This window comes from Oncorhynchus tshawytscha, linkage group LG16 (genome assembly GCF_018296145.1).
Source record: "Oncorhynchus tshawytscha isolate Ot180627B linkage group LG16, Otsh_v2.0, whole genome shotgun sequence".
Lineage (NCBI taxonomy): Eukaryota > Metazoa > Chordata > Actinopteri > Salmoniformes > Salmonidae > Oncorhynchus > Oncorhynchus tshawytscha.
The window spans coordinates 71,526,334-71,547,222 of record NC_056444.1 but is presented as its reverse complement, the minus strand read 5'-3'; the positions used below and the strand labels follow the sequence as shown (position 1 = coordinate 71,547,222).

The window sequence follows — 20,889 nt, the reverse complement described above, 5'->3', positions numbered from 1 at the left end:
TTACAGTGGCTAATGCATATGCATTATATGCAGGTAAAGTGTAATTATACTGTAGTTATATAGTACTACGCTTTACCATACATGCCTATGTAACTACCCTGTTTAAGGCCATTTAATACACATGAAAATACAAATCTCGTTGTGTTGATCAGTGTTGTTGCAGCCTAGCTTTTGAGAGGGAGTGGGAACATAGTGGAATGAGCTGCAGCTGAAATGCCAGGGTTAAACTCTTAATTATCGTTCTGCTTCTTAGAGCTTGGTGAGACTGGTTGTCCCATGGTTATTTGACATATAACCTTCCCACAACGTTCTGGGATGGTGCAGGATAGTTGCTTGGCTTTGGAACATTCTCACCCCATTTAGGGAACTTTTTTGGGGGGTTTTCCTTACTTTAACAGAATGTTTCCTAAAAGTTCAAACATTGTTACATTTAGTTTAATTTTAGGTAATGTTCTCGGCAAGTTCTCCAACTTGTTTGACATTGGGAATGTTCTCAAAAGGTTCAGAGAATGTTAAAAAACAATGTTCTCCTGTGGGAATTTCAATACTTCAGCATAACATTTCCACAATTTTCTATTTAAATGTTTTAATGTTCTTAAATTCAAATCAAAGTTTATTTGTCGCGTGCGCCGAATACAACAGGCGTAGTAGACCTTACAGTGAAATGCTTACTTACAGGCTCTAACCAATAGTGCAAAAAAGGTATTAGGTGAACAATAGGTAAGTAAAGAAATAAAACAACAGTAAAAAGACAGGCTATATACAGTAGCGAGGCTATAAAAGTAGTAAGGCTACATTCAGACACCGGTTAGTCAGGCTGATTGAGGTAGTATGTACATGTAGATATGCTTGTTCAGAGAACCCTACGAAACAACGTTCTTCTGTGGGAATTTCAGTATTTCAGCATAATGTTTTCTGCAGGTTTCCTCATGGTTCTATTTAAAGTAATGTTCTCAGAAAACTTTCCATAAAAAACACAAAAAAGCATGAGTAAAGTTGAAAGACTTTCAAAGAATGTTATTGAAAAACATATACACTGAGTGTACAAAACTTTAAGAACCCCTTCCTAATACTGAATTTCCCCCCCTATTTTGTCTTGGCCATTCACCCTCTGAATGGCCCACATACACAAGCCGTGTCTCAATTGTCTCCTTGCTTAAAAATCCTTCTTTAACCTGTCTCCTTCCCTTCATCTACAGTGACTGATGTGGATTTAACAAGTGACATCAATAAGGGGTACCCATGGTGAGAGAGAGGCAGGTTGAGGTGGCCAGGATCAGAGTAGTACAGAAGTTGTTGTATGCTGAGGCAGTGAAGAGAGTAGGAGAGGAAGATGGGTCCAGGGTGAGGGATCCTAAGAGGATCCCTGTGAGTAGGCTGGGGCAAATAGAGAGTGATAGGAATAACGTACATCAGTAAGGTTGTTTTTTTGGCATTGGTGGCCATGGTTGTCAACTGTATCGCAGGAATGGTACGTAAATCACAGAGGATAGATGTTGTGGTGGCAGCTGCAGAGAATTACTTGGGTGTGCGAGATTTTACTGCAGAAGAGTTACAAGATGTTGCTGTTTTTGTGTTTATCTGCTTGTTTGCAATGTTTTGTGTTACAATTTTTAAGAAGAATGTATAGGAGAGTTTTTATAGAGTTTTGTAACACATTTGAATTTGCATCCTTCAAAATATATGTATGTAACAAAGAAAAAGGAAAAAAAGAGTATCACCATAGTGTTCCTGTTGTTGTTGAATTGTTATTCCAGGCTAACACTAAATCATTAGAAAAGGGCTAGAAAAGTACATGTTTCATGATAGTTTTGCTTATTGATTTCATAAAGAATATAGGCCGAGGTGGCATACAATGTAGAGCAAGTCTACATTGTAATGTACTGTTAAATCACAGTAATTCATCATCACAGACATGCAGTGGAGAAATGCACATCACAGATATACAGTGGAGAAATGTCATCAAGCCTTCGATGGTCAACGAGAACAACTGATTCGAGATCAACAACAGAGGGCGCCGATGCTCAGACTTCTCCAGCATCAAGGTAGGCCTAAACCACTGGGAGAAACATTCTATTTAGGCCTACAGGCTAAAGGTCAAAGGTAGAGTAATTTCCACAGCGTGGAAAGCTCTTCCACTAAACCGCTTTTGGTTAAGATGGTGGTGAATGTGATGCATGATGTCATGATGTCAATCGCTCCAAATATCTTAGGCGGGCACGATACGCCTCGTGCGTTCTAAATTTAAAAAATCGAATCAAATATTACTTGTCACATGCTTCGTAAACAACAGTTGTAGTAGACTAACAGTGAAAGTATATGTATTGGTGCGTAGTTTACGCGTAATTATTCATCTCTACATTAAATCCAATTTATGATCCATTTCAATGTTCATTTAACCATATAGCCTAACACATTTAAAAATAATGGGGTTGTTTTAAAAATGTAAAGCAAAAGATATGCTAGGTGGGTCGGCGTCTCCTCACGGAGGGATTACGGCTGCCTATCAGCAGAACTCCCTGAATTCCATTCCGCCTTTTACGCAGGGCAGTGGCTTGTGTATCGCAATAGCATCGGACTTCCAAGTGACTTGCGTTGGCATTACAGGTCGAAGTTTCGGAGTGCAAGAGAAAGTAGGAGCGAAGTGATCTATCTCTTTCACGTGATTGATTTTTATTTATTTATTCCGTTTAAATAGAAAACGCATTAAGAAATCATTTTTATGTTGATGAAGTCCCACCGGGTGTGGGACGTAGAAAATAATTGTCCTTTATAGAAAGTGTAAAGAGGTGCACCCAACCATTACTCAGTGGCCAGACGTGAAGGACCTTGATTTTCCTTTCCCCAGCATTTGCAGCCTGTGCTAGGTTGGTGGAAAATGGGCACGCGGATCCACTCGGTCTCTGGACTTATCGTCTCGTTGATATTTACATGTCATCTGATAAATGTAAGTGATCTTTTACATCCTTTTATTTTGAACTTTAATATATTTCTCATGAACAAGATTTTGGTCTAGTTTTCACACTGCTCCACGCACAACCGAAAATTATTTCCTAAAGAAAATTAACTTACTACTAGGCTACTTTTCAAAACTTTATTACAGTGTAATGCTATTTGTTTCTTGGGTGTTGCGGGGCAAGTATCCCATATATAGCATAGTTGAATACATATGATTCACCACACGCTAATTATACGTGTTCTAAAAAATAATGTGACAAACTACAATATCGAGTGGAATAGAGCTGATCTAATTCTGTCCATAGAAACAGTCTATTCATAGTCAAGTCTCTCTTCTGTCTACATGCAAAAAAACTTTCTCAATCTTCTGTCTGAACCACACTCATTTCACATGAAACGCTTTAGGAAAACTGGCAGCGTTTGACCATTATTCCATTATTTGCGAATTTATGCAAAGGCTACATAAAACAATAATTGAATGGATGTGAAAGGACACTGGTCAGAATCTAGATTTGGTTGCTTATTAGTTACTGTGCATTAAAACCAATTTATTGGTAAGCTAGATTGTAACCGCTTTTTTCTAGGGGGAAATACTGGTGTCTATAACAGGTATCAGCAAACTTGTGTCAATATACTTTGATAATGCCACTTGTTCTTGTATGAATATTCATCAGCATACTTTTCGAACTTGATTCAGTTCTTGTGCTAGTGGCATACTGTTTTCAATTCATTCAAAATGTTCTATGAATATCTCTTCTAATAGAGCTTCACATTGGATCATAAGAATGATGTATGAAATGTATAGTGTAGCCTGGCCCTGTGCTCAAGTGATGTGAATTGTAGGAGACAATAACTCCAAGCTTTAAGACAAAACTACAAAACAAGGCTACCCGGACCACCTGCATTGACACTTTTTTGAACTGACTCTCTTGCACTGACTCTATGCCCAAACACTGCCCACTGGACACACCAGTCATTTCAACGTGGAAATTTGGGTAATATTTAGTTGACACATTGATCGATGAGATTTCAACCTATATTCACCCACTCAAAAAGACAGCCAGAAGTTTGTTGAATTCCCAATGTGTTATCACTATGTTTTCAACCATCTAAAAGCACAACCAAATTCCAATGGAAATACAATGTCAGGCATTTTGTATTTATCCAACAATTTAATGTGTTATCACTGTGCTTCGTCTAATAGCACAACCAAATTACCTGGGTTGCAGTTGAGAGTACAAAGTGCAGTGATCAATACTGTTCAAGATTATGCGTAAATTATTATATCAATTGTGAAGGTCTCCACAGACCTCTGACCTTTGCATGCTATTTTGAACATGGATGATTTATATCATTCCATAAGAAGACATGTACATTTACTGTCTGTATTGCAAAATGGATATTGAATTGTGTTTGGTTGTCAACGCAACCAAAAATCAACATTTGAAGGAGATGTATCTTTTGTCCCACTGACATAGTCTGGCTTTAATTCCAGTTTGCCTAGAAATTATTTATTGATATGTTGGATTGATGTCTCCATCTCAACCAAGAATCTAATTTGTAGACAAACTGGAATTAAAGCCAGACTAAATCAGTGGCACAGATGGAGCTATCCAAGCATAAGATACATCTCCTTCAAATGTTGATAATTGGTTGCGTTGACAACCAAACACAATTCAATATTCAGTTTGTCTACAAATTAATAATTGATATGTTGGAGTCATGTCTCCATCTCAACAAAAAATCTAAGTTCAAGAATAGGACTAAATCTAATCTCATCAAACTTTAAATGCACTTCGAATTAAGCTTGATTTGATTTACTCCTATTCTTTAACTTAGATTTTATTTAGATGGAGACGTGATTCTGACATATTAATGATTAACTGGAATATTACATTTGAAATGAACCAAAGCTTGAAACCCTAAGTCTATATGTATTGTCTATTTCTAGTTGAACCCTGGGTTGAATTGAAACAATAGCTGTTGATGACTTTGTAAATGGCCTAAATAGTATCATTATTTATATATGACTTATAAAGTATGGTTGCATTTAATTTGCTGTGTTAAACCTACCTTTTGAAATGACTTTGATAGCAACAGTGAATATATTTAATTATTTAGAGATCTCTCAATAATCATTCTCACGATAGCACATAGGTAGTAGTCAGTCACAATTATCAAAGCTAAGCAGGGCTTGGTTAAAATCCTGTTTGGGAGACCAAATTAACAGCTGTAGATAGATCAGCTCTCCAGTAAGAGGTGCTGCCCAGACTATTTTTTCTTCTGATAGTGTTTATAACGTTGAAGATCTGACATGGTTTCCAAGTTACAAAGTCAACATATTTTACATAAGGTTTGTCTATGTTGAAAATGACAGTTTGTTCAGTTTACCTGAGTGGCCTGTGTAGTCCCCAGACCTCAACCCATTGGAGCATCTTTGGGATGAATTGGGCTGTTCACAACATGAATGTATCGCCATCCAATCTGCAGCAACTGTGTGATGCCATCACATCAGCGTGGCCCAACATCCCTGTGGAACGTTTCCGACACCTTCTTGAATGCCCCCCAAAATTCTGGCTGTTCTAGAGGCAAAGAGGGGTTTGGGAGGGGGACCTAATAAACTGAGTAAGTGAATACGGGGAAATTTAGAAATGAGGATTTGTTATCTGTATGGTTATGATAAATTAGGCATTGTTGCGATCTGTTGGCATATAGATAAATGTGCTCATATTTATTTCCATTGCAGGCCTTGTGTTCTAAAAACAGTATGCTCAAAAGAGACATGACATGCCCACAAATGCATACTGACGCCACACACACACACTTTCACACTCACCACATTCGCTGCTGCTACTTCTCCACATACGCTGCTTCTACAACTCAGTGTATTATCTATCCTGTTGCCTAGTCCCTTTACCCCTAACTATATGTACATAGCTACCTCAATTACCTCGTACCTCTGCACATAGACTCAGTACTGGCACTCCCTATATATAGACGTTATTTTTACTTGGTATTGTTATTCACTGTGTATTTATTCCTCCTGTCTCTATTTCTATTTTTATGTTATCTTTTTCATCTTTATCTTTAACTCTGCATTGTTGGAAAAGGACCCGTAAGTAAGCATTTCACTCTTAGTCTCTACACCAGTTGTTTACGATGTGACAAATAAAATTTGATTTGATTTGAGGAGATGGCACTTTATCCCACATGATAAGAATAATTATACCCCTGAGATCATGTCTGGATTCTCATCTATTTTTCATCAAATAGAAAAAGCGGTCAAGGTCTGTCTGTCAGGCACTTTTCTGTTTTTAATTTCATCAGAGAATGAGCGTTCTCTTGGAAGCCCTGTCCCAGATACACAGTCTAACACCTGTTTGAGATAGTCAATAAACCACAGTAAGCTGAGGGTAACAGACAAAACATGGAACATGTTGATGAGGAGCCCGCTGTCAATCCTGTGGCTTACATGATGATAATGGGAAGTCTAAATGTTGTCATGTCCAATTGGCTGAAGTATGTGTTTTTTCTGTTGTAGTTGAATTTTCAAGCATGTCATGAATCGCTGTCAATGTTCAACTTATTTTTGGGTCTCCATTCAGCGATCATCTGATACATGTTGACTCGCCTGTCTGTATTAGGAGTTGGCTTCCATATAGTTTTACCAGTAACCTCGATGACAACCAAGGATGACAATAGCAACATAATTTAATTATCAGTAGCAGCATCTGTTTCTTGCGTTTTGAGTCTGCACACTGACAGGCTTGACTCTATGTTTCAATTAAGTACATACTGCTGTTGCTGTGGGCTTAGTGCTCAATGGGATCTTTGGGATGTCCCTACCCGAAAACCCTATCCTTAACCCCTACCCTAACCTTAATCATAACCTTAACCATTTTACATCTCAACTTCAATGGGGTAAGGACTTCCCAAGGATCCCGGATAGAAAGGGCCGTTGCGATGGGGGCCCCCTTCACTCCTCTGGAATGTCAGGGTAAGTCGGATCAATCAACTCAAACAATCAACATCAATAAAATGGCACATACCAGTTGACTAACTCAATCAACTGCTCTCATCCTGCTATTAACCACCAATACCTTGTATTGGGGATTATTTAAGCATAATAAGTAGAAATTCTTAAATTAAACAATGGAAAAATAGATTAAATAAAAAAAAGTGTGAACTTGTATTGAAAAGGGGATGATGTATGTAATAACAACAATATAACCTCATATTTTCCTGGTTTACTAGATTTCAGAAATGGGTATAGAAGTGCATTGCTCGATATTCCCTGTTATCTCAAGCTGGCATTTCCTATGTTTTATCGACCCTCCTGTTTTCTCATGACTTGAGAACGTCAATCTTTACGTCATACTTTGGCAAAGCAAGCAGCATCTGTCCAGGATATTGTCAGAGCCACGGTTTTTGATCTGGTTCTGTGCCCGTCCTGACTGCCTGTCATTACGAGCAGTTTGGAGTTGAGGTCACTTGGTTTTCTGGTTGTCTGACATCAGAACTGTGAGCACTGCTGACTATTTTGGCTCTGCGAGCCCTTCCTCCCGGTATGGACTGCAACAGCCACAAGTGTCCCCTGACTTCATTGGGGGTGGCATGAGCCACGCGGGGGAAGGGTGCCCTGGATTCCTGTGACCATAAACAGACTGTGTGCCCATTGTCATAAACCTTGGTCTTTTTTAATCCTATGAAACTCAACCCATTTATTCCCATCTAAATGTTATGCAACATCTTGATATAGCTAGTGCCATGTGTGTGGTATATTAAGTAAGCAATGGAGTTTGATTCTGTGTGCTGCTGTTTTGTCACCCCAGATCTGTCTGTACACGTGTGGTGAGATTTAGAAGCTGAGAAGTCAGTTGATGCTTTATTAGGGATAGGCGTTCCGTCAACGTCACGATCGCAGATTTGAGAGAAACAACAAATGCCGGTACATATAAGTGTCTTATATCGGCTGAAAGCTTAAATTCTTGTTAATATAACTGCATTGTCCAATTGACAGTAGCTATTACTGCAAAACAATGTCATGCTATTGTTTGAGGAGAGCTCCTAACAACAAAGCACTTTTTTCACCGCGATAGGTTTGATAAATTCACCTCTGAAGGTGAAATGTGTACTTACATTCTGTCACGCCCTGATCGTAGAGATCTTTTTATTCTCTATGTTTGGATGGTCAGGGTGTGACTCGGGTGGGAAACTCTATGTTCTGTGTTTCTATGTTTTGGCCGGGTATGGTTCTCAATCAGGGACAGCTGTCTATCGTTGTCTCTGATTGGGAATCATACTTAGGCAGCCTTTTTTCCTTTTGTATTTTGTGGGTAGTTGTCTTTGTTAGTGGTCTGTATAGCCCTAGTAAGCTTCACGCTCGTTTTTGTTGTTTCTTGTTTTGTCTGCGATATTTATAATAAAGAAAAATGTACGCTTACCACGCTGTACCTTGATTTTCAAGACAGCGATCATGACACATTCTGAAATGTTGCTCTGATTTATCATCCAAAGGGTCCCAGAGATAACACGAAGTGTCGTTTTGTTAGATAGAATCCCTTTTCATATCCCAAAAAGGTCCATATAGCATGCACAATCGATTTTGTATTTCCACTCGTTCAATTTGCAAAGAAAGGAGTCTGTGAAAATCTAGCCCTAAACGTTGTTTCAACCCGTCAAATCACATTCGTATTTATTCCCCAGAGATCCTAGAACGTAACCAGACTTCACTATATCATTAAGAGTGTAGTATATCCTATAGGACACCAAATTTGGTCGGAGAGCGACGCCCTCATGGTACGCCGATGACGCGGGCGGTCTTCACTTGATTGACTGTAACTTTGTCAAATAAGCACCAATCAGGGTCAAACAAAGCTAGCTAGATAGCGAATGAGTTGGGCTTTACGGGAGTATATGGAATCTGTAGCAAAATGTTGCTGCTAACCTTGTGCGACAGCAAGCCTTTTCCTTTTGGACAGAAATGATAAGAATATGGAGATTTATGAAGTTATGAAAACTGGGCGTTTTGCAAATGTTGAACTTATAATAGGGCTACTAATACTGGAAAAGCTAAATAAATGTCCAAGTATACAGATTTGAGGATTTTCTTGCAGAAAAATGTAATGTGAATGTAAATGTTGCCCAAATGTACCTGGGTGACTTCACACTAAATCTCATGTAGTTTGCTCATACTTCAATTTATCCGTCTGAAACTTTGCACACACACTGCTGCCATCTTGTGGACACCATCGGAATTACAACCAGAGTGATGGACCTTTCTGTTGCATTTCAAAGATGGTGTTAGAAAAAAAACACAAAAAAACGGTTGTATTTTCTTCTACCAGATCTATTGTGTTATATTCTTCGACATTCCATTCACATGTCCACAAACTTCAAAGTGTTTCCTTTCAAATGGTACCAAGAATATGCATATCCTTGCTTCAGGGCCTGAGCTACAGGCAGTTAGATTTGGGTATGTCATTTTAGGCGAAAATTTAAAAAAGGGGGCTATCCCTAAGAAGATTTATAGCTGTGATCCTTTAATCAAATCAAATCAAATCAAATTGTATTGGTCACATACACATATTTAGCAGATGTTATTGCAGGTGTAGCAACATGCTATATACAATGGTCTGACTGCTACCCCACACAGTTTAAGCTATGCACTTCAGACACATGTTAGGGATGCAAATTCCCAAATTCTGTATTGACTAGTTATTTGTTCTCTATTGACTAACTACCTGTACTGACTAGCTACTTGTTCTTACGAGTTACCTGTTCTGATGAGCAACCTGTTCTGACTATCTACCTGTTCTGTATTGACTAGCTACCAGAGGTGCGTTCAGCAAATTAAATAGTTGCGAACGTTAGCTAACATATTCCATTTATTTTGTGTTAGCCGCGACCGTTCACTAACGTTAGCTAACAGTCTGAGAAGGTAATGTGCGGCGAACGTAAGTGTCTGTATCCGGTCTAAACTGAAGCTAAAAATAATCAAGTGGCCATGTGCAGTTGAAGTCAGAAGTTTACATACACCTTAGACAAATACATTTAAACTCCGTTTTCACAATTCCGGACATTCAATCCTAGTAAAAATTCCCTGTCTTAGGTCAGTTAGGATCACCACTTAATTTTAAGAATGTAAAATGTCAGAAAAATAGTAGAGAGAATTATTTATTTCAGCTTTTATTTCTTTCATCACATTCCCAGTGGGTCAGAAGTTTACATACACTCAATTAGTATTTGGTAGCATTTCCTTTAAATTGTTTAACTTGGGTCAAATGTTTTGGGTAGCCTTCCACAAGCTTCCCACAATAAATTTATCCTGACAGAGCTGGTGTAACTGAGTCAGGTTTCTAGGCCTCCTTGCTCGCACACCCTTTTTCAGTTCTGCCCACAATTCTTCTATGGGATTGAGGTCAGGGCTTTGTGATGGCTACTCCAATACCTTGGCTTTTTGCCCTTAAGCCATTTTGCCACAACTTTGGAAGTATGCTTGGGGTCATGTTTTTAGAAATGTTTGCAAATTTATTGCAAATGAATTACAGAAGTATCTAATTTACATAAGATTTCATACCCCTGAGTAAATACATTTTAGAATCACCTTTGGCAGTGATATCAGCTGTGAGTCTTTCTGGTCTCTAACAGCGTTGCACACCTGGATTGTACAATATTTGCACATGGTTATTTTAACATTCTTAAAGCTCTGTCAAGTTGCTTGTTGATTTCTTTTTCCCCCTTTTTTTTCTTTCACCTTTATTTAACCAGGGAGGCCAGTTGAAGTTCTCATTTACAACTGTGACCTGGCCAAGATAAAGCAAAACCGTGTGACAAAATCAACAACACATAAACAAACGTGCAGTCAATTAAACAATAGAAAAATCTATGTACAGTGTGTGCAAATGTAGAAGATTCGGGAGGTGAGGCAATAAATAGGCCATAGAGGCAAAATAATTACAATTTAGCATTAGATGTGCAGATGATGATGTGCAAGTAGAGATACTGGGGTGCAAAAGAGCAACAAGATAAATAACAATATGGGGATGAGGTAGTTGGGTGTGCTATTTACAGATTGGATGTGTACAGGTAAGCTGCTCGGACAGCTGATGCTTAAAGTTTGAGAGGGAGATATAAGTCTCCAGCTTCAGTGATTTTTGCAATTCGTTCCAGTCATTGGCAGCAGAGAACTGGAAGGAAAGGCGGCCAAAGTAAGTGTTGGCTTTGGGGATGACCAGTGAAATAAACCTGCTGGATACCTGTTTGATCATTGCTAGATAGCCATTTTAAAGTCTTGCTGGGATGTGTTTGATTTACCCAAACGTAAGGCTTTGTATTCAAGACATAAAGTACATTTCTTTGCCAATTTTTTGCCGTTTTACTTATGTGCTTTGTTGCAAAAATGATGCATGTTTTGGAATATTTGTATTCTGTACAGGCTTCATTTAGGTTAGTATTGTGGAGTAACTGCAACATTCTTGATCCATTCTCAGTTTTCTCCTATCACAGCCATTAAACTCTGTAACTGTTTTAAAGTTACCGTTGGCCTCATGGTGAAATCCCTGACCAGTTTCCTTCCTCTCCGGCAACTGAATTAGGAAGGACGCTTGTATCTTTGTAGTGACTGGGTGTATTGATACACCATCCAAAGTGTAATTAATAACTTGCTCAAAGGGATATTCAATGTCTGCTTTTTTCCCTACCAATCTACCAATAGGTGCCCTTCTTTGCAAGGCATTGGAAAACCTCCCTGGTCTTTGTGGTTGAATCTGTGTTTTGAAATTCACAGCTCGACTGAGGGACCTTACAGATAATTGTATGTGTGAGGTACAGAGATGAGGTTGTCATTCAAAAATCAAGGTAAACACTATTATTGCACACATAGTGAGTCCATGCAACTTATTGTGTGACTTGTTAAGCACATTTTTCCTCCTGAGCTTATTTAGGTTTGCCATAACAAAGGGGTTGAATACTTATTGACTCAAGACATTTCAGCTTTTCATTTTTAATAAATTAATACACATTTCTAAAAACGTAATTCCACTTTGACATTATAGGGTACTGCGTGTAGGCCAGTGAACAACATCTCAATTGAATCCATTTTAAATTCAGGCTGTAAAACAAGAAAATGTGGAAAAAGTCAAAGGGTGTGAATACTTTCAGAAGGCTCTATACACTGCTGCTACTGTTTATTATCTATCCTATTGCCTAGTTACTTTATTCATACCTATATGTACATATCTACCTCAATTATCTCATTCGTTCAACCTGCATGTCAACTCGTTACTCACCCGGTGTATATAGCCAAGTTATCTTTACTCCTTGTGTATTTATTCCTCATGTTATTATTTTTCTGCATTGTTGGGAAGAGCCTATAAGTAAGCATTTTACTTTTAGCCTACACCTGTTGTTTATGAAGCATGTGACAAATCAAATTTGATTTGACTTGACTTGGCTTGACAAACATTGCATTGTTGAGTTAGCCCCCCCCCCAAGAGGGGAAGGATGCCATCTTGTCTCAGAGGACAATGCTATTGTGAAGTGGCTGGTTTGCCCCGGCCTCCTCAAACACACACACACACACACACACGTTTTGTTCTTCCTATCCTCCTGGGGACGAAACATTTTTTTCCATTCAAATCCTATTTTCCCTAACCCTTCCCATAACTCTAAACTTATCCCTAACCCGTAACCCTAAACCTAACCACTAACCCCTTACCTAACCCTAATTCTAACCCTGAACCTAACCACTAAGCTTAAAATAGCCATTTTCCTCACGATGGAGAATTTTCCTAGTTTTACTGTTTTACTTTTGGAGTTTTTAAGACCCAACACACACACACACACACACACACACACACACACACACACACACACACACACACACACACACACACACACAGGATGGTTACAGCAGTTACGACTCTGAAACTGACTTTTTGTGTTCTGTAGTCAGGTTTCTACATGATTTATTCACTACAGAGATTCTCCTGCACCTTGGGGATAAACCTTTCAATTCATGGTTCTCATGCAATTGTGCCTTTCATCTTGTTTAAGTTTATTATAGCTTGAGGCATAACTTGATTCAACTTGAAACAAAGAATCTGCTTTTACTATTCATTAATTAATTCATTCACACAGACGATTCTTTCTCAATTGTCTGATAGCAAAACAATGTGTTCTAGCGAGCAGCGGAGAATTCAAGACTCACAGTTAATACAGTTTTTTTTACAATCCCTTTGGCACTAATTTCAGAACTTTGTGGTCAGTTTTCAAAACTCTAGACACAAAACTCAAAACGTTCATCACTTGTAACACAGGCTGTCCAATGTTCAAAACATTGCATTGTGCATTCATATCTTTAAAGAAACCTTGCACTGGCAGAATCATTGATTCAGAAAACTCACTTAACATGAAATACCATAGGAACATTCATTTAGATCACCCACACACAAGATACTGATAGTTTCACTGTGTAGTTGTTCGTTCAATCATTAAACATTGTAGTACAAAATATGTCACATGTTTCATTATGCTACTACACGTAAATACATCACTGTAAAATAACTAGTAGAGAGAATACTACAGACACAGTGGAATCATTGAACAAAATATGAAATTTATTGATGAAATACAATAAAATCACAACATAGGTTTCAAAAATAATTAGCTACAAAATAAGAAAAAAACTACAGTAAAACATCAACTGCAGTGCTCCTCACCTGGCTTACTGTAAAAATCAAAACAAAGGATTACTGTACTTCTATATTTCCATCAACCCTGTTTTGTGGTTTTGGCCACAGGTTCTCATCCACATCACAATTTATGTTTTAATTAGTCAAACATCTTGGGAAGAATCTTCGGGCGAATCCAGGCCTGACACTGGTCTGCTGTGATGTCATTGCATGCATCATCCATAGCCAGGAGAAGGGTGGCTTGTTCGTGAGGGCGCCTATCATATACCTGCCACTTCTATGTTGAGAAAAAAATCCTCAATCGGGTTAAGGAAAGGAGAGTATTGGGCTAAGTAAAGGGTGGTAAATTGTGGATGGGCCTGAAACCATGCTTGCTCCATTTGAGCATGGTGGAACCTGACATTATCCCACACAATGACATAGGTCACGCCATCAGCTCTAAAGACCTGGTTTAGCTCATCAAGGAAGGTTACATTCCAACAGCGAATCATGTGGCTGCCTGCAACTCAATATATAGAGTATATAGGGTAGAGAGCTTTAGATGTTGTTCGACCAAACATTAGAACAGGCATGATGCGTAATCTAAGCAACTTTGACCGTGGTATGATTGTTGATGGCACACATGGTGATTCCAGCATCTCAGAAACAGCTGCCCTCCTGGGATTTTTACGCACTACAGTTTCTAGAGTTTACAGAGAATGGTGCGATAAACAAACACTTTCAGTGAGCGGCAGTTCTGTGGGCAAAAACACCTTTTTAATGAGAGAGTTCAGAGGAGAATGTCCAGACTCATTCAAGCTAACAGAAAGGCCACAAATACTCAAATAACAGCTGTTTAAAACAGTGTTGTGCAGAAGGGCATCTCTTAACGTACAACACTGTGAATAATTCCAGCTGTTGTGGAGGCAAAAGGGGGTCCTACCCAGTACTAGATAGGTGTACATAATAAAGTGGCTGGTGAGTGTACAGTAATGTCAAATCTGAAAACATGGTCTGGAAAAGTGGTACATGGGACCATAGAAACAGTGTCTGATAAAGAATGATGATGAAATATTACATCCATAGATAATGTAGTCCAATTGGTTCATATTCCACGGTAATTGGTGTCAATGGATCTCGTTATCCTGAAACTTTCATGAACTAAACATGTAATATTGTTTGTCAGTTTCCATAAAACTATGCATTAAGAGTAATGCAACAGTTACTTATCATTTTGAGCAGTTGTATCAATTGATAGTTAAATCATTGTAATGAAATAAATAGACAGTCATCTCAGATGTAACGTGTGAATTGCATTTTGAAATGGTTATACTTTGATGTTGAAGTTGTGTTATTTTGAACAAGTGATTTTAGTTCAATGAACAAATTATCTTAGATTTATGTGTATTGAATCCAAGCAATTGGAAAATGTGTCCGTTTTGAAAAATTTGCATTTTGATCATTGGTTGTGAGTTTTGTGTCTAGAGTTTTGAAAAATGACATCAAGGTTCCGAAATTAGTGCCCAAGTGATTGTAAAAAACTGTAAATCAAATGCTTTGTTTTGTCACTCAGCTCTACAAACAAGCATCTTAGACGTCTTCTTGCATTAATAAATCAATTGCTTTGTTTTGTCAATCAACTCAACAAACAAGCATCTTAGTCCTCTTCTCACAATGCAGCGTGTTCTGTGGTTGTGGGTGTGGTGGGGAGGGTGTGCTTGACTTTCATGTGTTTCACTTCCGTGTCAGATGGAGGGGCAGATTCCAGACACAGCTGCACCTCAGCTGGTACAGGACGGAGCATGTGCTGACATAAGCAGGAGCAGCACGCATACTCCTCTTCCTGTGCCGCCTGTCTTGCTTGATGCAACAGGAGACCCCAGTGTTTCCCCTTGGTTATTTTTCCAGCAGCGGTGGGTGGCAAAGGGAGTGGGGTGAGAAAAAAGATCTGTTTCAAAGCAAATTTCCTTCAATTATACACATAGTGCCATGCTTATACCATGTTCTTATGCTATCTGATTAACTCAGACGTTATAACAAAATCAATGTGGGCCTCATAACATGCCATTTTTGGAATTTTACATTCTCCCTGACTGTCTTGTTTATATTTTGGTGATTGTTAGTTAAAGATCATATTATTTAAAACTCTGTAGCTCCATGATCTTTTCTACATACTTCATATCGGATTTTAGTCCTTTAACTCCACACTGAAAATGTTCACAATTTTTTTCTCAAAACATATCTGCAAATATTTCCATTTTGTATTTATAAATCATATCTTTTGGAGTGGTGGCAAAAATGTAGCAGTGGAGGCCCACCGGTGTAAATGAATAGAGGGTTGTCACTGGCCCCTGAGAAACCCTGTTTCCCCTTCTTCCCCATTCTCCGTTTCCCTCTCTTAACCCCAGATTTAAAAACAAATTATATTTAACCTTTATTTAACTAGGCAAGTCCCTCTCTTAACCCCAGATCTTTGCTTGGCTCTTTTTTGGAACACACATCATCCTAAACTATATGTCACACTTCAGTACATTGCTGTGATGATGTGGGCAGAAAGCCTCCTCTCCTCATTACATGTGGAGTTATGCTGGATTACAGGCCTATAAGGTTCAAGAGCAAAGGTTCACTATAAACCTTGAATAAAGGTTAATGGTGTCAATGGCCTCCGATCAGCCTAACTGACATAAACAGTCTAAATAAATACTCTTGATTCCAAATACCTGCTTTATTTAGTGCTGATTCAGCTTGAGTGAAAAAGCTTTAGTCTAGATGGATTCTTCCTCATTCCTCTTTTATGGAACTATGTTTGTCAGTCAGAGAGCCAATTGAGTTCAGGCTGAGGTCACTGGCAGGAGGCATCATAGAGAGAAACTATTCTATGTCCCAAATGGCTCCCTATTCCCTATAAAGTGCACTACTTTTGACCAAAACCTTATGGACCCTGGTCAAAAGTAGGGGACTATATAGGAGATAGAGTGCCATTTGGGATGTAGACTTTGTATTGTGCTGGGAGGCGTTCTCTCCCGGTTTTCTCTGCCTGTCTCTTGGCCCTCCACTTATTGGAGATTCATTGAAATGCTAAATTAGTATGGCACTTTCCCCTTTGAAGGCACTTTATCATCATCTGTGTTCTTTAGAATCCTCCTCATTGTTTTTTTACACTGGCATTGACGTTAAGCCATTTGAATGCTCTGCTGATTTTCAAGAGGAGTTCATGTATTGTTATATGAATCCTCCCTAGTTGTAGCCTTCCCTACTCTGCAGCACTGAAGAGGGTTAGTTACCCTATTTACCAAGGCTTCTATGGCTATAGAAATTATGTTTTTGGAGCCTCTATTTTTTTGTCAAAAGTACAATATTTAGAAAATATTGTTATTTTTCAATCTTTCCATTTGTTAATGCCTAGCGTGACCCTGTCGTCCAGAGGTGTGTATATCACGCGTTCTGTTGTTGTTTCTTATCTACAGAACGGGTGATTCCCAAACCCCTGAACTGGTTGTAAGGCCCATGCCTTCCTTTCCTTCAATGTCTGACAAGCCCCTGCCTGTCTTGAGAAGAAAAGCTCTGTTTTTTTCAAGAATTGTATTTTCTTAACCCCAATTTGATGCACATTCTCCCAGGGTGTTATTAATATGATGCACATTCTCCCAGGGTGTTATTAATATGATGCACATTCTCCCAGGGTGTTATTAATATGATGCACATTCTCCCAGGGTGTTATTAATATGATGCACATTCTCCCAGGGTGTTATTAATATGATGCACATTCTCCCAGGGTGTTATTAATATGATTCACATTCTCCCAGGGTGTTATTAATATGATGCACATTCTCCCAGGGTGTTATTAATATGATGCACATTCTCCCAGGGTGTTATTAATATGAAGCACATTCTCCCAGGGTGTTATTAATATGATGCACATTCTCCCAGGGTGTTATTAATATGATGCACATTCTCCCAGGGTGTTATTAATATGATGCACATTCTCCCAGGGTGTTATTAATATGATGCACATTCTCCCAGGGTGTTATTAATATGATGCACATTCTCCCAGGGTGTTATTAATATGCACATTCTCCCAGGGTGTTATTAATATGATGCACATTCTCCCAGGGTGTTATTAATATGATGCACATTCTCCCAGGGTGTTATTAATATGATGCACATTCTCCCAGGGTGTTATTAATATGATGCACATTCTCCCAGGGTGTTATTAATATGATGCACATTCTCCCAGGGTGTTATTAATATGATGCACATTCTCCCAGGGTGTTATTAATATGATGCACATTCTCCCAGGGTGTTATTAATATGATGCACATTCTCCCAGGGTGTTATTAATATGATGCACATTCTCCCAGGGTGTTATTAATATGATGCACATTCTCCCAGGGTGTTATTAATATGATGCACATTCTCCCAGGGTGTTATTAATATGATGCACATTCTCCCAGGGTGTTATTAATATGATGCACATTCTCCCAGGGTGTTATTAATATGATGCACATTCTCCCAGGGTGTTATTAATATGATGCACATTCTCCCAGGGTGTTATTAATATGATGCACATTCTCCCAGGGTGTTATTAATATGATGCACATTCTCCCAGGGTGTTATTAAACCATTGGTGTCCAGCGAGAAAGACAGGCAGAAGGAATGTAGATGCCCTTTGGTTATTATGCCTCACTGCAAAAGGAAGAAAGATAAACAAGAGGGGGAAATGACTTGTTACTTCTGCTTACTGTATGTTGTATTTTATTTAAGTGGGCGTGTGGGCCTCTGTTGATACTGTGAGTGACAACTTTTTATCCTGCCTGTGAAAAGTGATACTTTATTAAATACTCTGCTTTATACAATCCTATGTTTTTCAATGTAAATGGCACAAACCTTTATAATAACTTGCATACTATTGTTGATGAATGCAAAATACAAAACGTTTCTCCTGAGTTTGCACCTCACCCAGTACATTTGACCTAATGGGCGCATTCAGAACACTAACTGTAACGTTCAGTACTCGTGCACTGTTGGCAAACAGGTATCTTTTGAAGCCCCTGCCAAAATATGTCTCAGTTTGCCTCTGTGTAACCCCATAGCCCTGCGCCTGGAAGTGTTCAGCTCTCTAGTCGGCACCCAGGGCCTCTCCTCTGCACCTCCCTCAGCCTGCCCTACAGAGGCCAACTAGAGAGAACAGCTAGGAGATAAACCTCTGAGGCCAGCAGGAGTCTGCTCTGTGTTAGCATGTCAACAGCCTCCCCATTGGAAATTAACAATTCAACCTCCTCCCTTCTGGGTGGTGGAAAGCATCTCAGAGACAGAGAGGGAGAATGGTGAAAGTGTGTAAAACATGCTGCCTCTCTCTCTCTCTCTCTCTCTCTCTCTCTCTCTCTCTCTCTCTCTCTAGTCTCTAGTCTCAGAATATACCTTGTGCCTTGCTGTTGGTATATGCCTTGTGATGGGGCTCTAGTGGGGTTGGGGTAGGCCACAGTAGTATGAAGGACGGTTCAAATTTGGTTGTGCTCAGCTCACTTTCTGGCTGTATCTCCAACTCCTAGCCACCTGTTCTTGATTTTCCTCCCTGTGTGATTTAACTCACTGCACACAACCCTCCAGTACATCCTGAGAAACCAGGGAGGAAATCTGGGCAAGTGATTGGTCTCATCATGAGGTATATTTAGAGCAACAGGCGACAGAAGGTTGGGATTTAGGGGGTTTTGCCAACTATCAGACCATTGTTTGGTGTGGTGGTTAGTTGTTTGTGATGGTCTACAGAACATAACAGGGCCGTCCTGATGCTGACTCATCGTCCTGTTGGGGAAATGAAACCTGGATTCATCTGCAGGAGAAGTCGAGTCCCACTTCCCTGGAGCAAAGTTTTTTCAGGGTTTCCGGTGCCATGCCGGGCACATTGCAGTCAGAGCATGTCCTGTCTGTCTGTCTGTCTGTCTGTCTGTCTGTCTGTCTGTCTGTCTGTCTGTCTGTCTGTCTGTCTGTCTGTCTGTCTGTCTGTCTGTCTGTCTGTCTGTCTGTCTGTCTGTCTGTCTGTCTGTCTGTCTTATAGAGCCTAGCTACATACCCACAGCCACAGCAATAATCCTATTTGTTGTTCTTTTCTCCCCCTGATCCGTCTGCTGTCTGAAGTGTGTTTGGAACGGCAAATCCCCAAGAACTTCAATCATAGGTATTTTTCCTCCCAGAACACGGTTTGTGGTGCTCCCCCCTCCACCTTCCCATAATCCCTTCATGTAGAGTGAACATGCACAAATCCACCTAGGGCTGAGTGATATCGGCAAAATATATCATAAGATTTGTATCATTTTTTAAGGTATAGTGTATTTTAGGGTATTTTATGTTTCTGAATAATAAAAGTTGAGTATATTATGAGTAGTGCATGACCCTTTAATGGCAACAAAGGAGTTCTAAGTGGTTTTGTACTGATGGGTTTATATTCAACCAAACTATGAGAAAACTGACAGTGATGTAGTCCAATTTGTACAATTTTTCATTTAATTTAGCACAGCATTAAAATATTGTTATAGGTATTATAAAAATCCATACCGGTATGTGGATCCATATAAAGAGCATCACTAAACCCACCACACAGTCATTCCAAGTATTCTATCTCGTTCTGGAAGAAAAGTTGAAACTCAGTTGCATCTGTGGTAATATAAAGCAGTCAGAAATGAACTGCCGACTGCTGAGTTCTTTTTATTTACTGTTTGTGGTTTGGTGGCAGTCAGAGCTGCATATTAGGCCCATATAAATCTCAACCTGGCAGTCAACATATTCCAACTACAAAGTCATGAATTGCCTAGGACCCGATTGCACCAAACCTCACTAGAACTACATACTTTACTCTTCATAATTCCCTCTGAAAGTGTGTATGTGATATTTTGATTTCCATCACAGCTTCAACCGAGTCCAGTTATGTAATACTTTCCATACAGGTTTGTTAGCCTAGCTAGCCGTGTCTTGTCAGGGAAAATACCTTGATTTGAACCTAATAACAACCACTCACTGTGTTAGCTAATGTAATGAAAAGAGAGTATCAGTGAGAGTGAATTCCAGAGTTTCTGACTGGCCTTTAGCCTGCCTCTGTTGGCCAGAGATGAAGAAGTATGGAGTAAATGAAGGAGAGAAACATTGTGCCTCAATTAAGACTGAGGGAGTACTGCTGCTGGTCGCAATCTGCTGGAAATTATTTTGTAGTGATGCAAAATTAGACGTTTACTCCAACTCCTGACGTTGATCTACTTAAAAG

General features: G+C 39.2%; 1 protein-coding gene across 12 annotated transcripts in view; it reads left to right on the top strand.

Moving 5' to 3' along the window:
* Positions 1 to 2,531: 2,531 nt before the first annotated feature.
* The window catches only part of hspg2 (heparan sulfate proteoglycan 2), a 181,428-nt gene continuing 163,070 nt past the window's right edge, over positions 2,532 to 20,889 (top strand). For all 12 annotated transcript variants that reach the window (XM_024376139.2, XM_024376138.2, XM_024376129.2 and 9 more), the window contains exon 1: positions 2,532 to 2,947. In XM_024376139.2, coding sequence (XP_024231907.1) covers positions 2,879 to 2,947 — 69 coding nt within the window. In that variant the 5' untranslated portion in view covers positions 2,532 to 2,878. The remainder of the gene's footprint in view (positions 2,948 to 20,889) is intronic.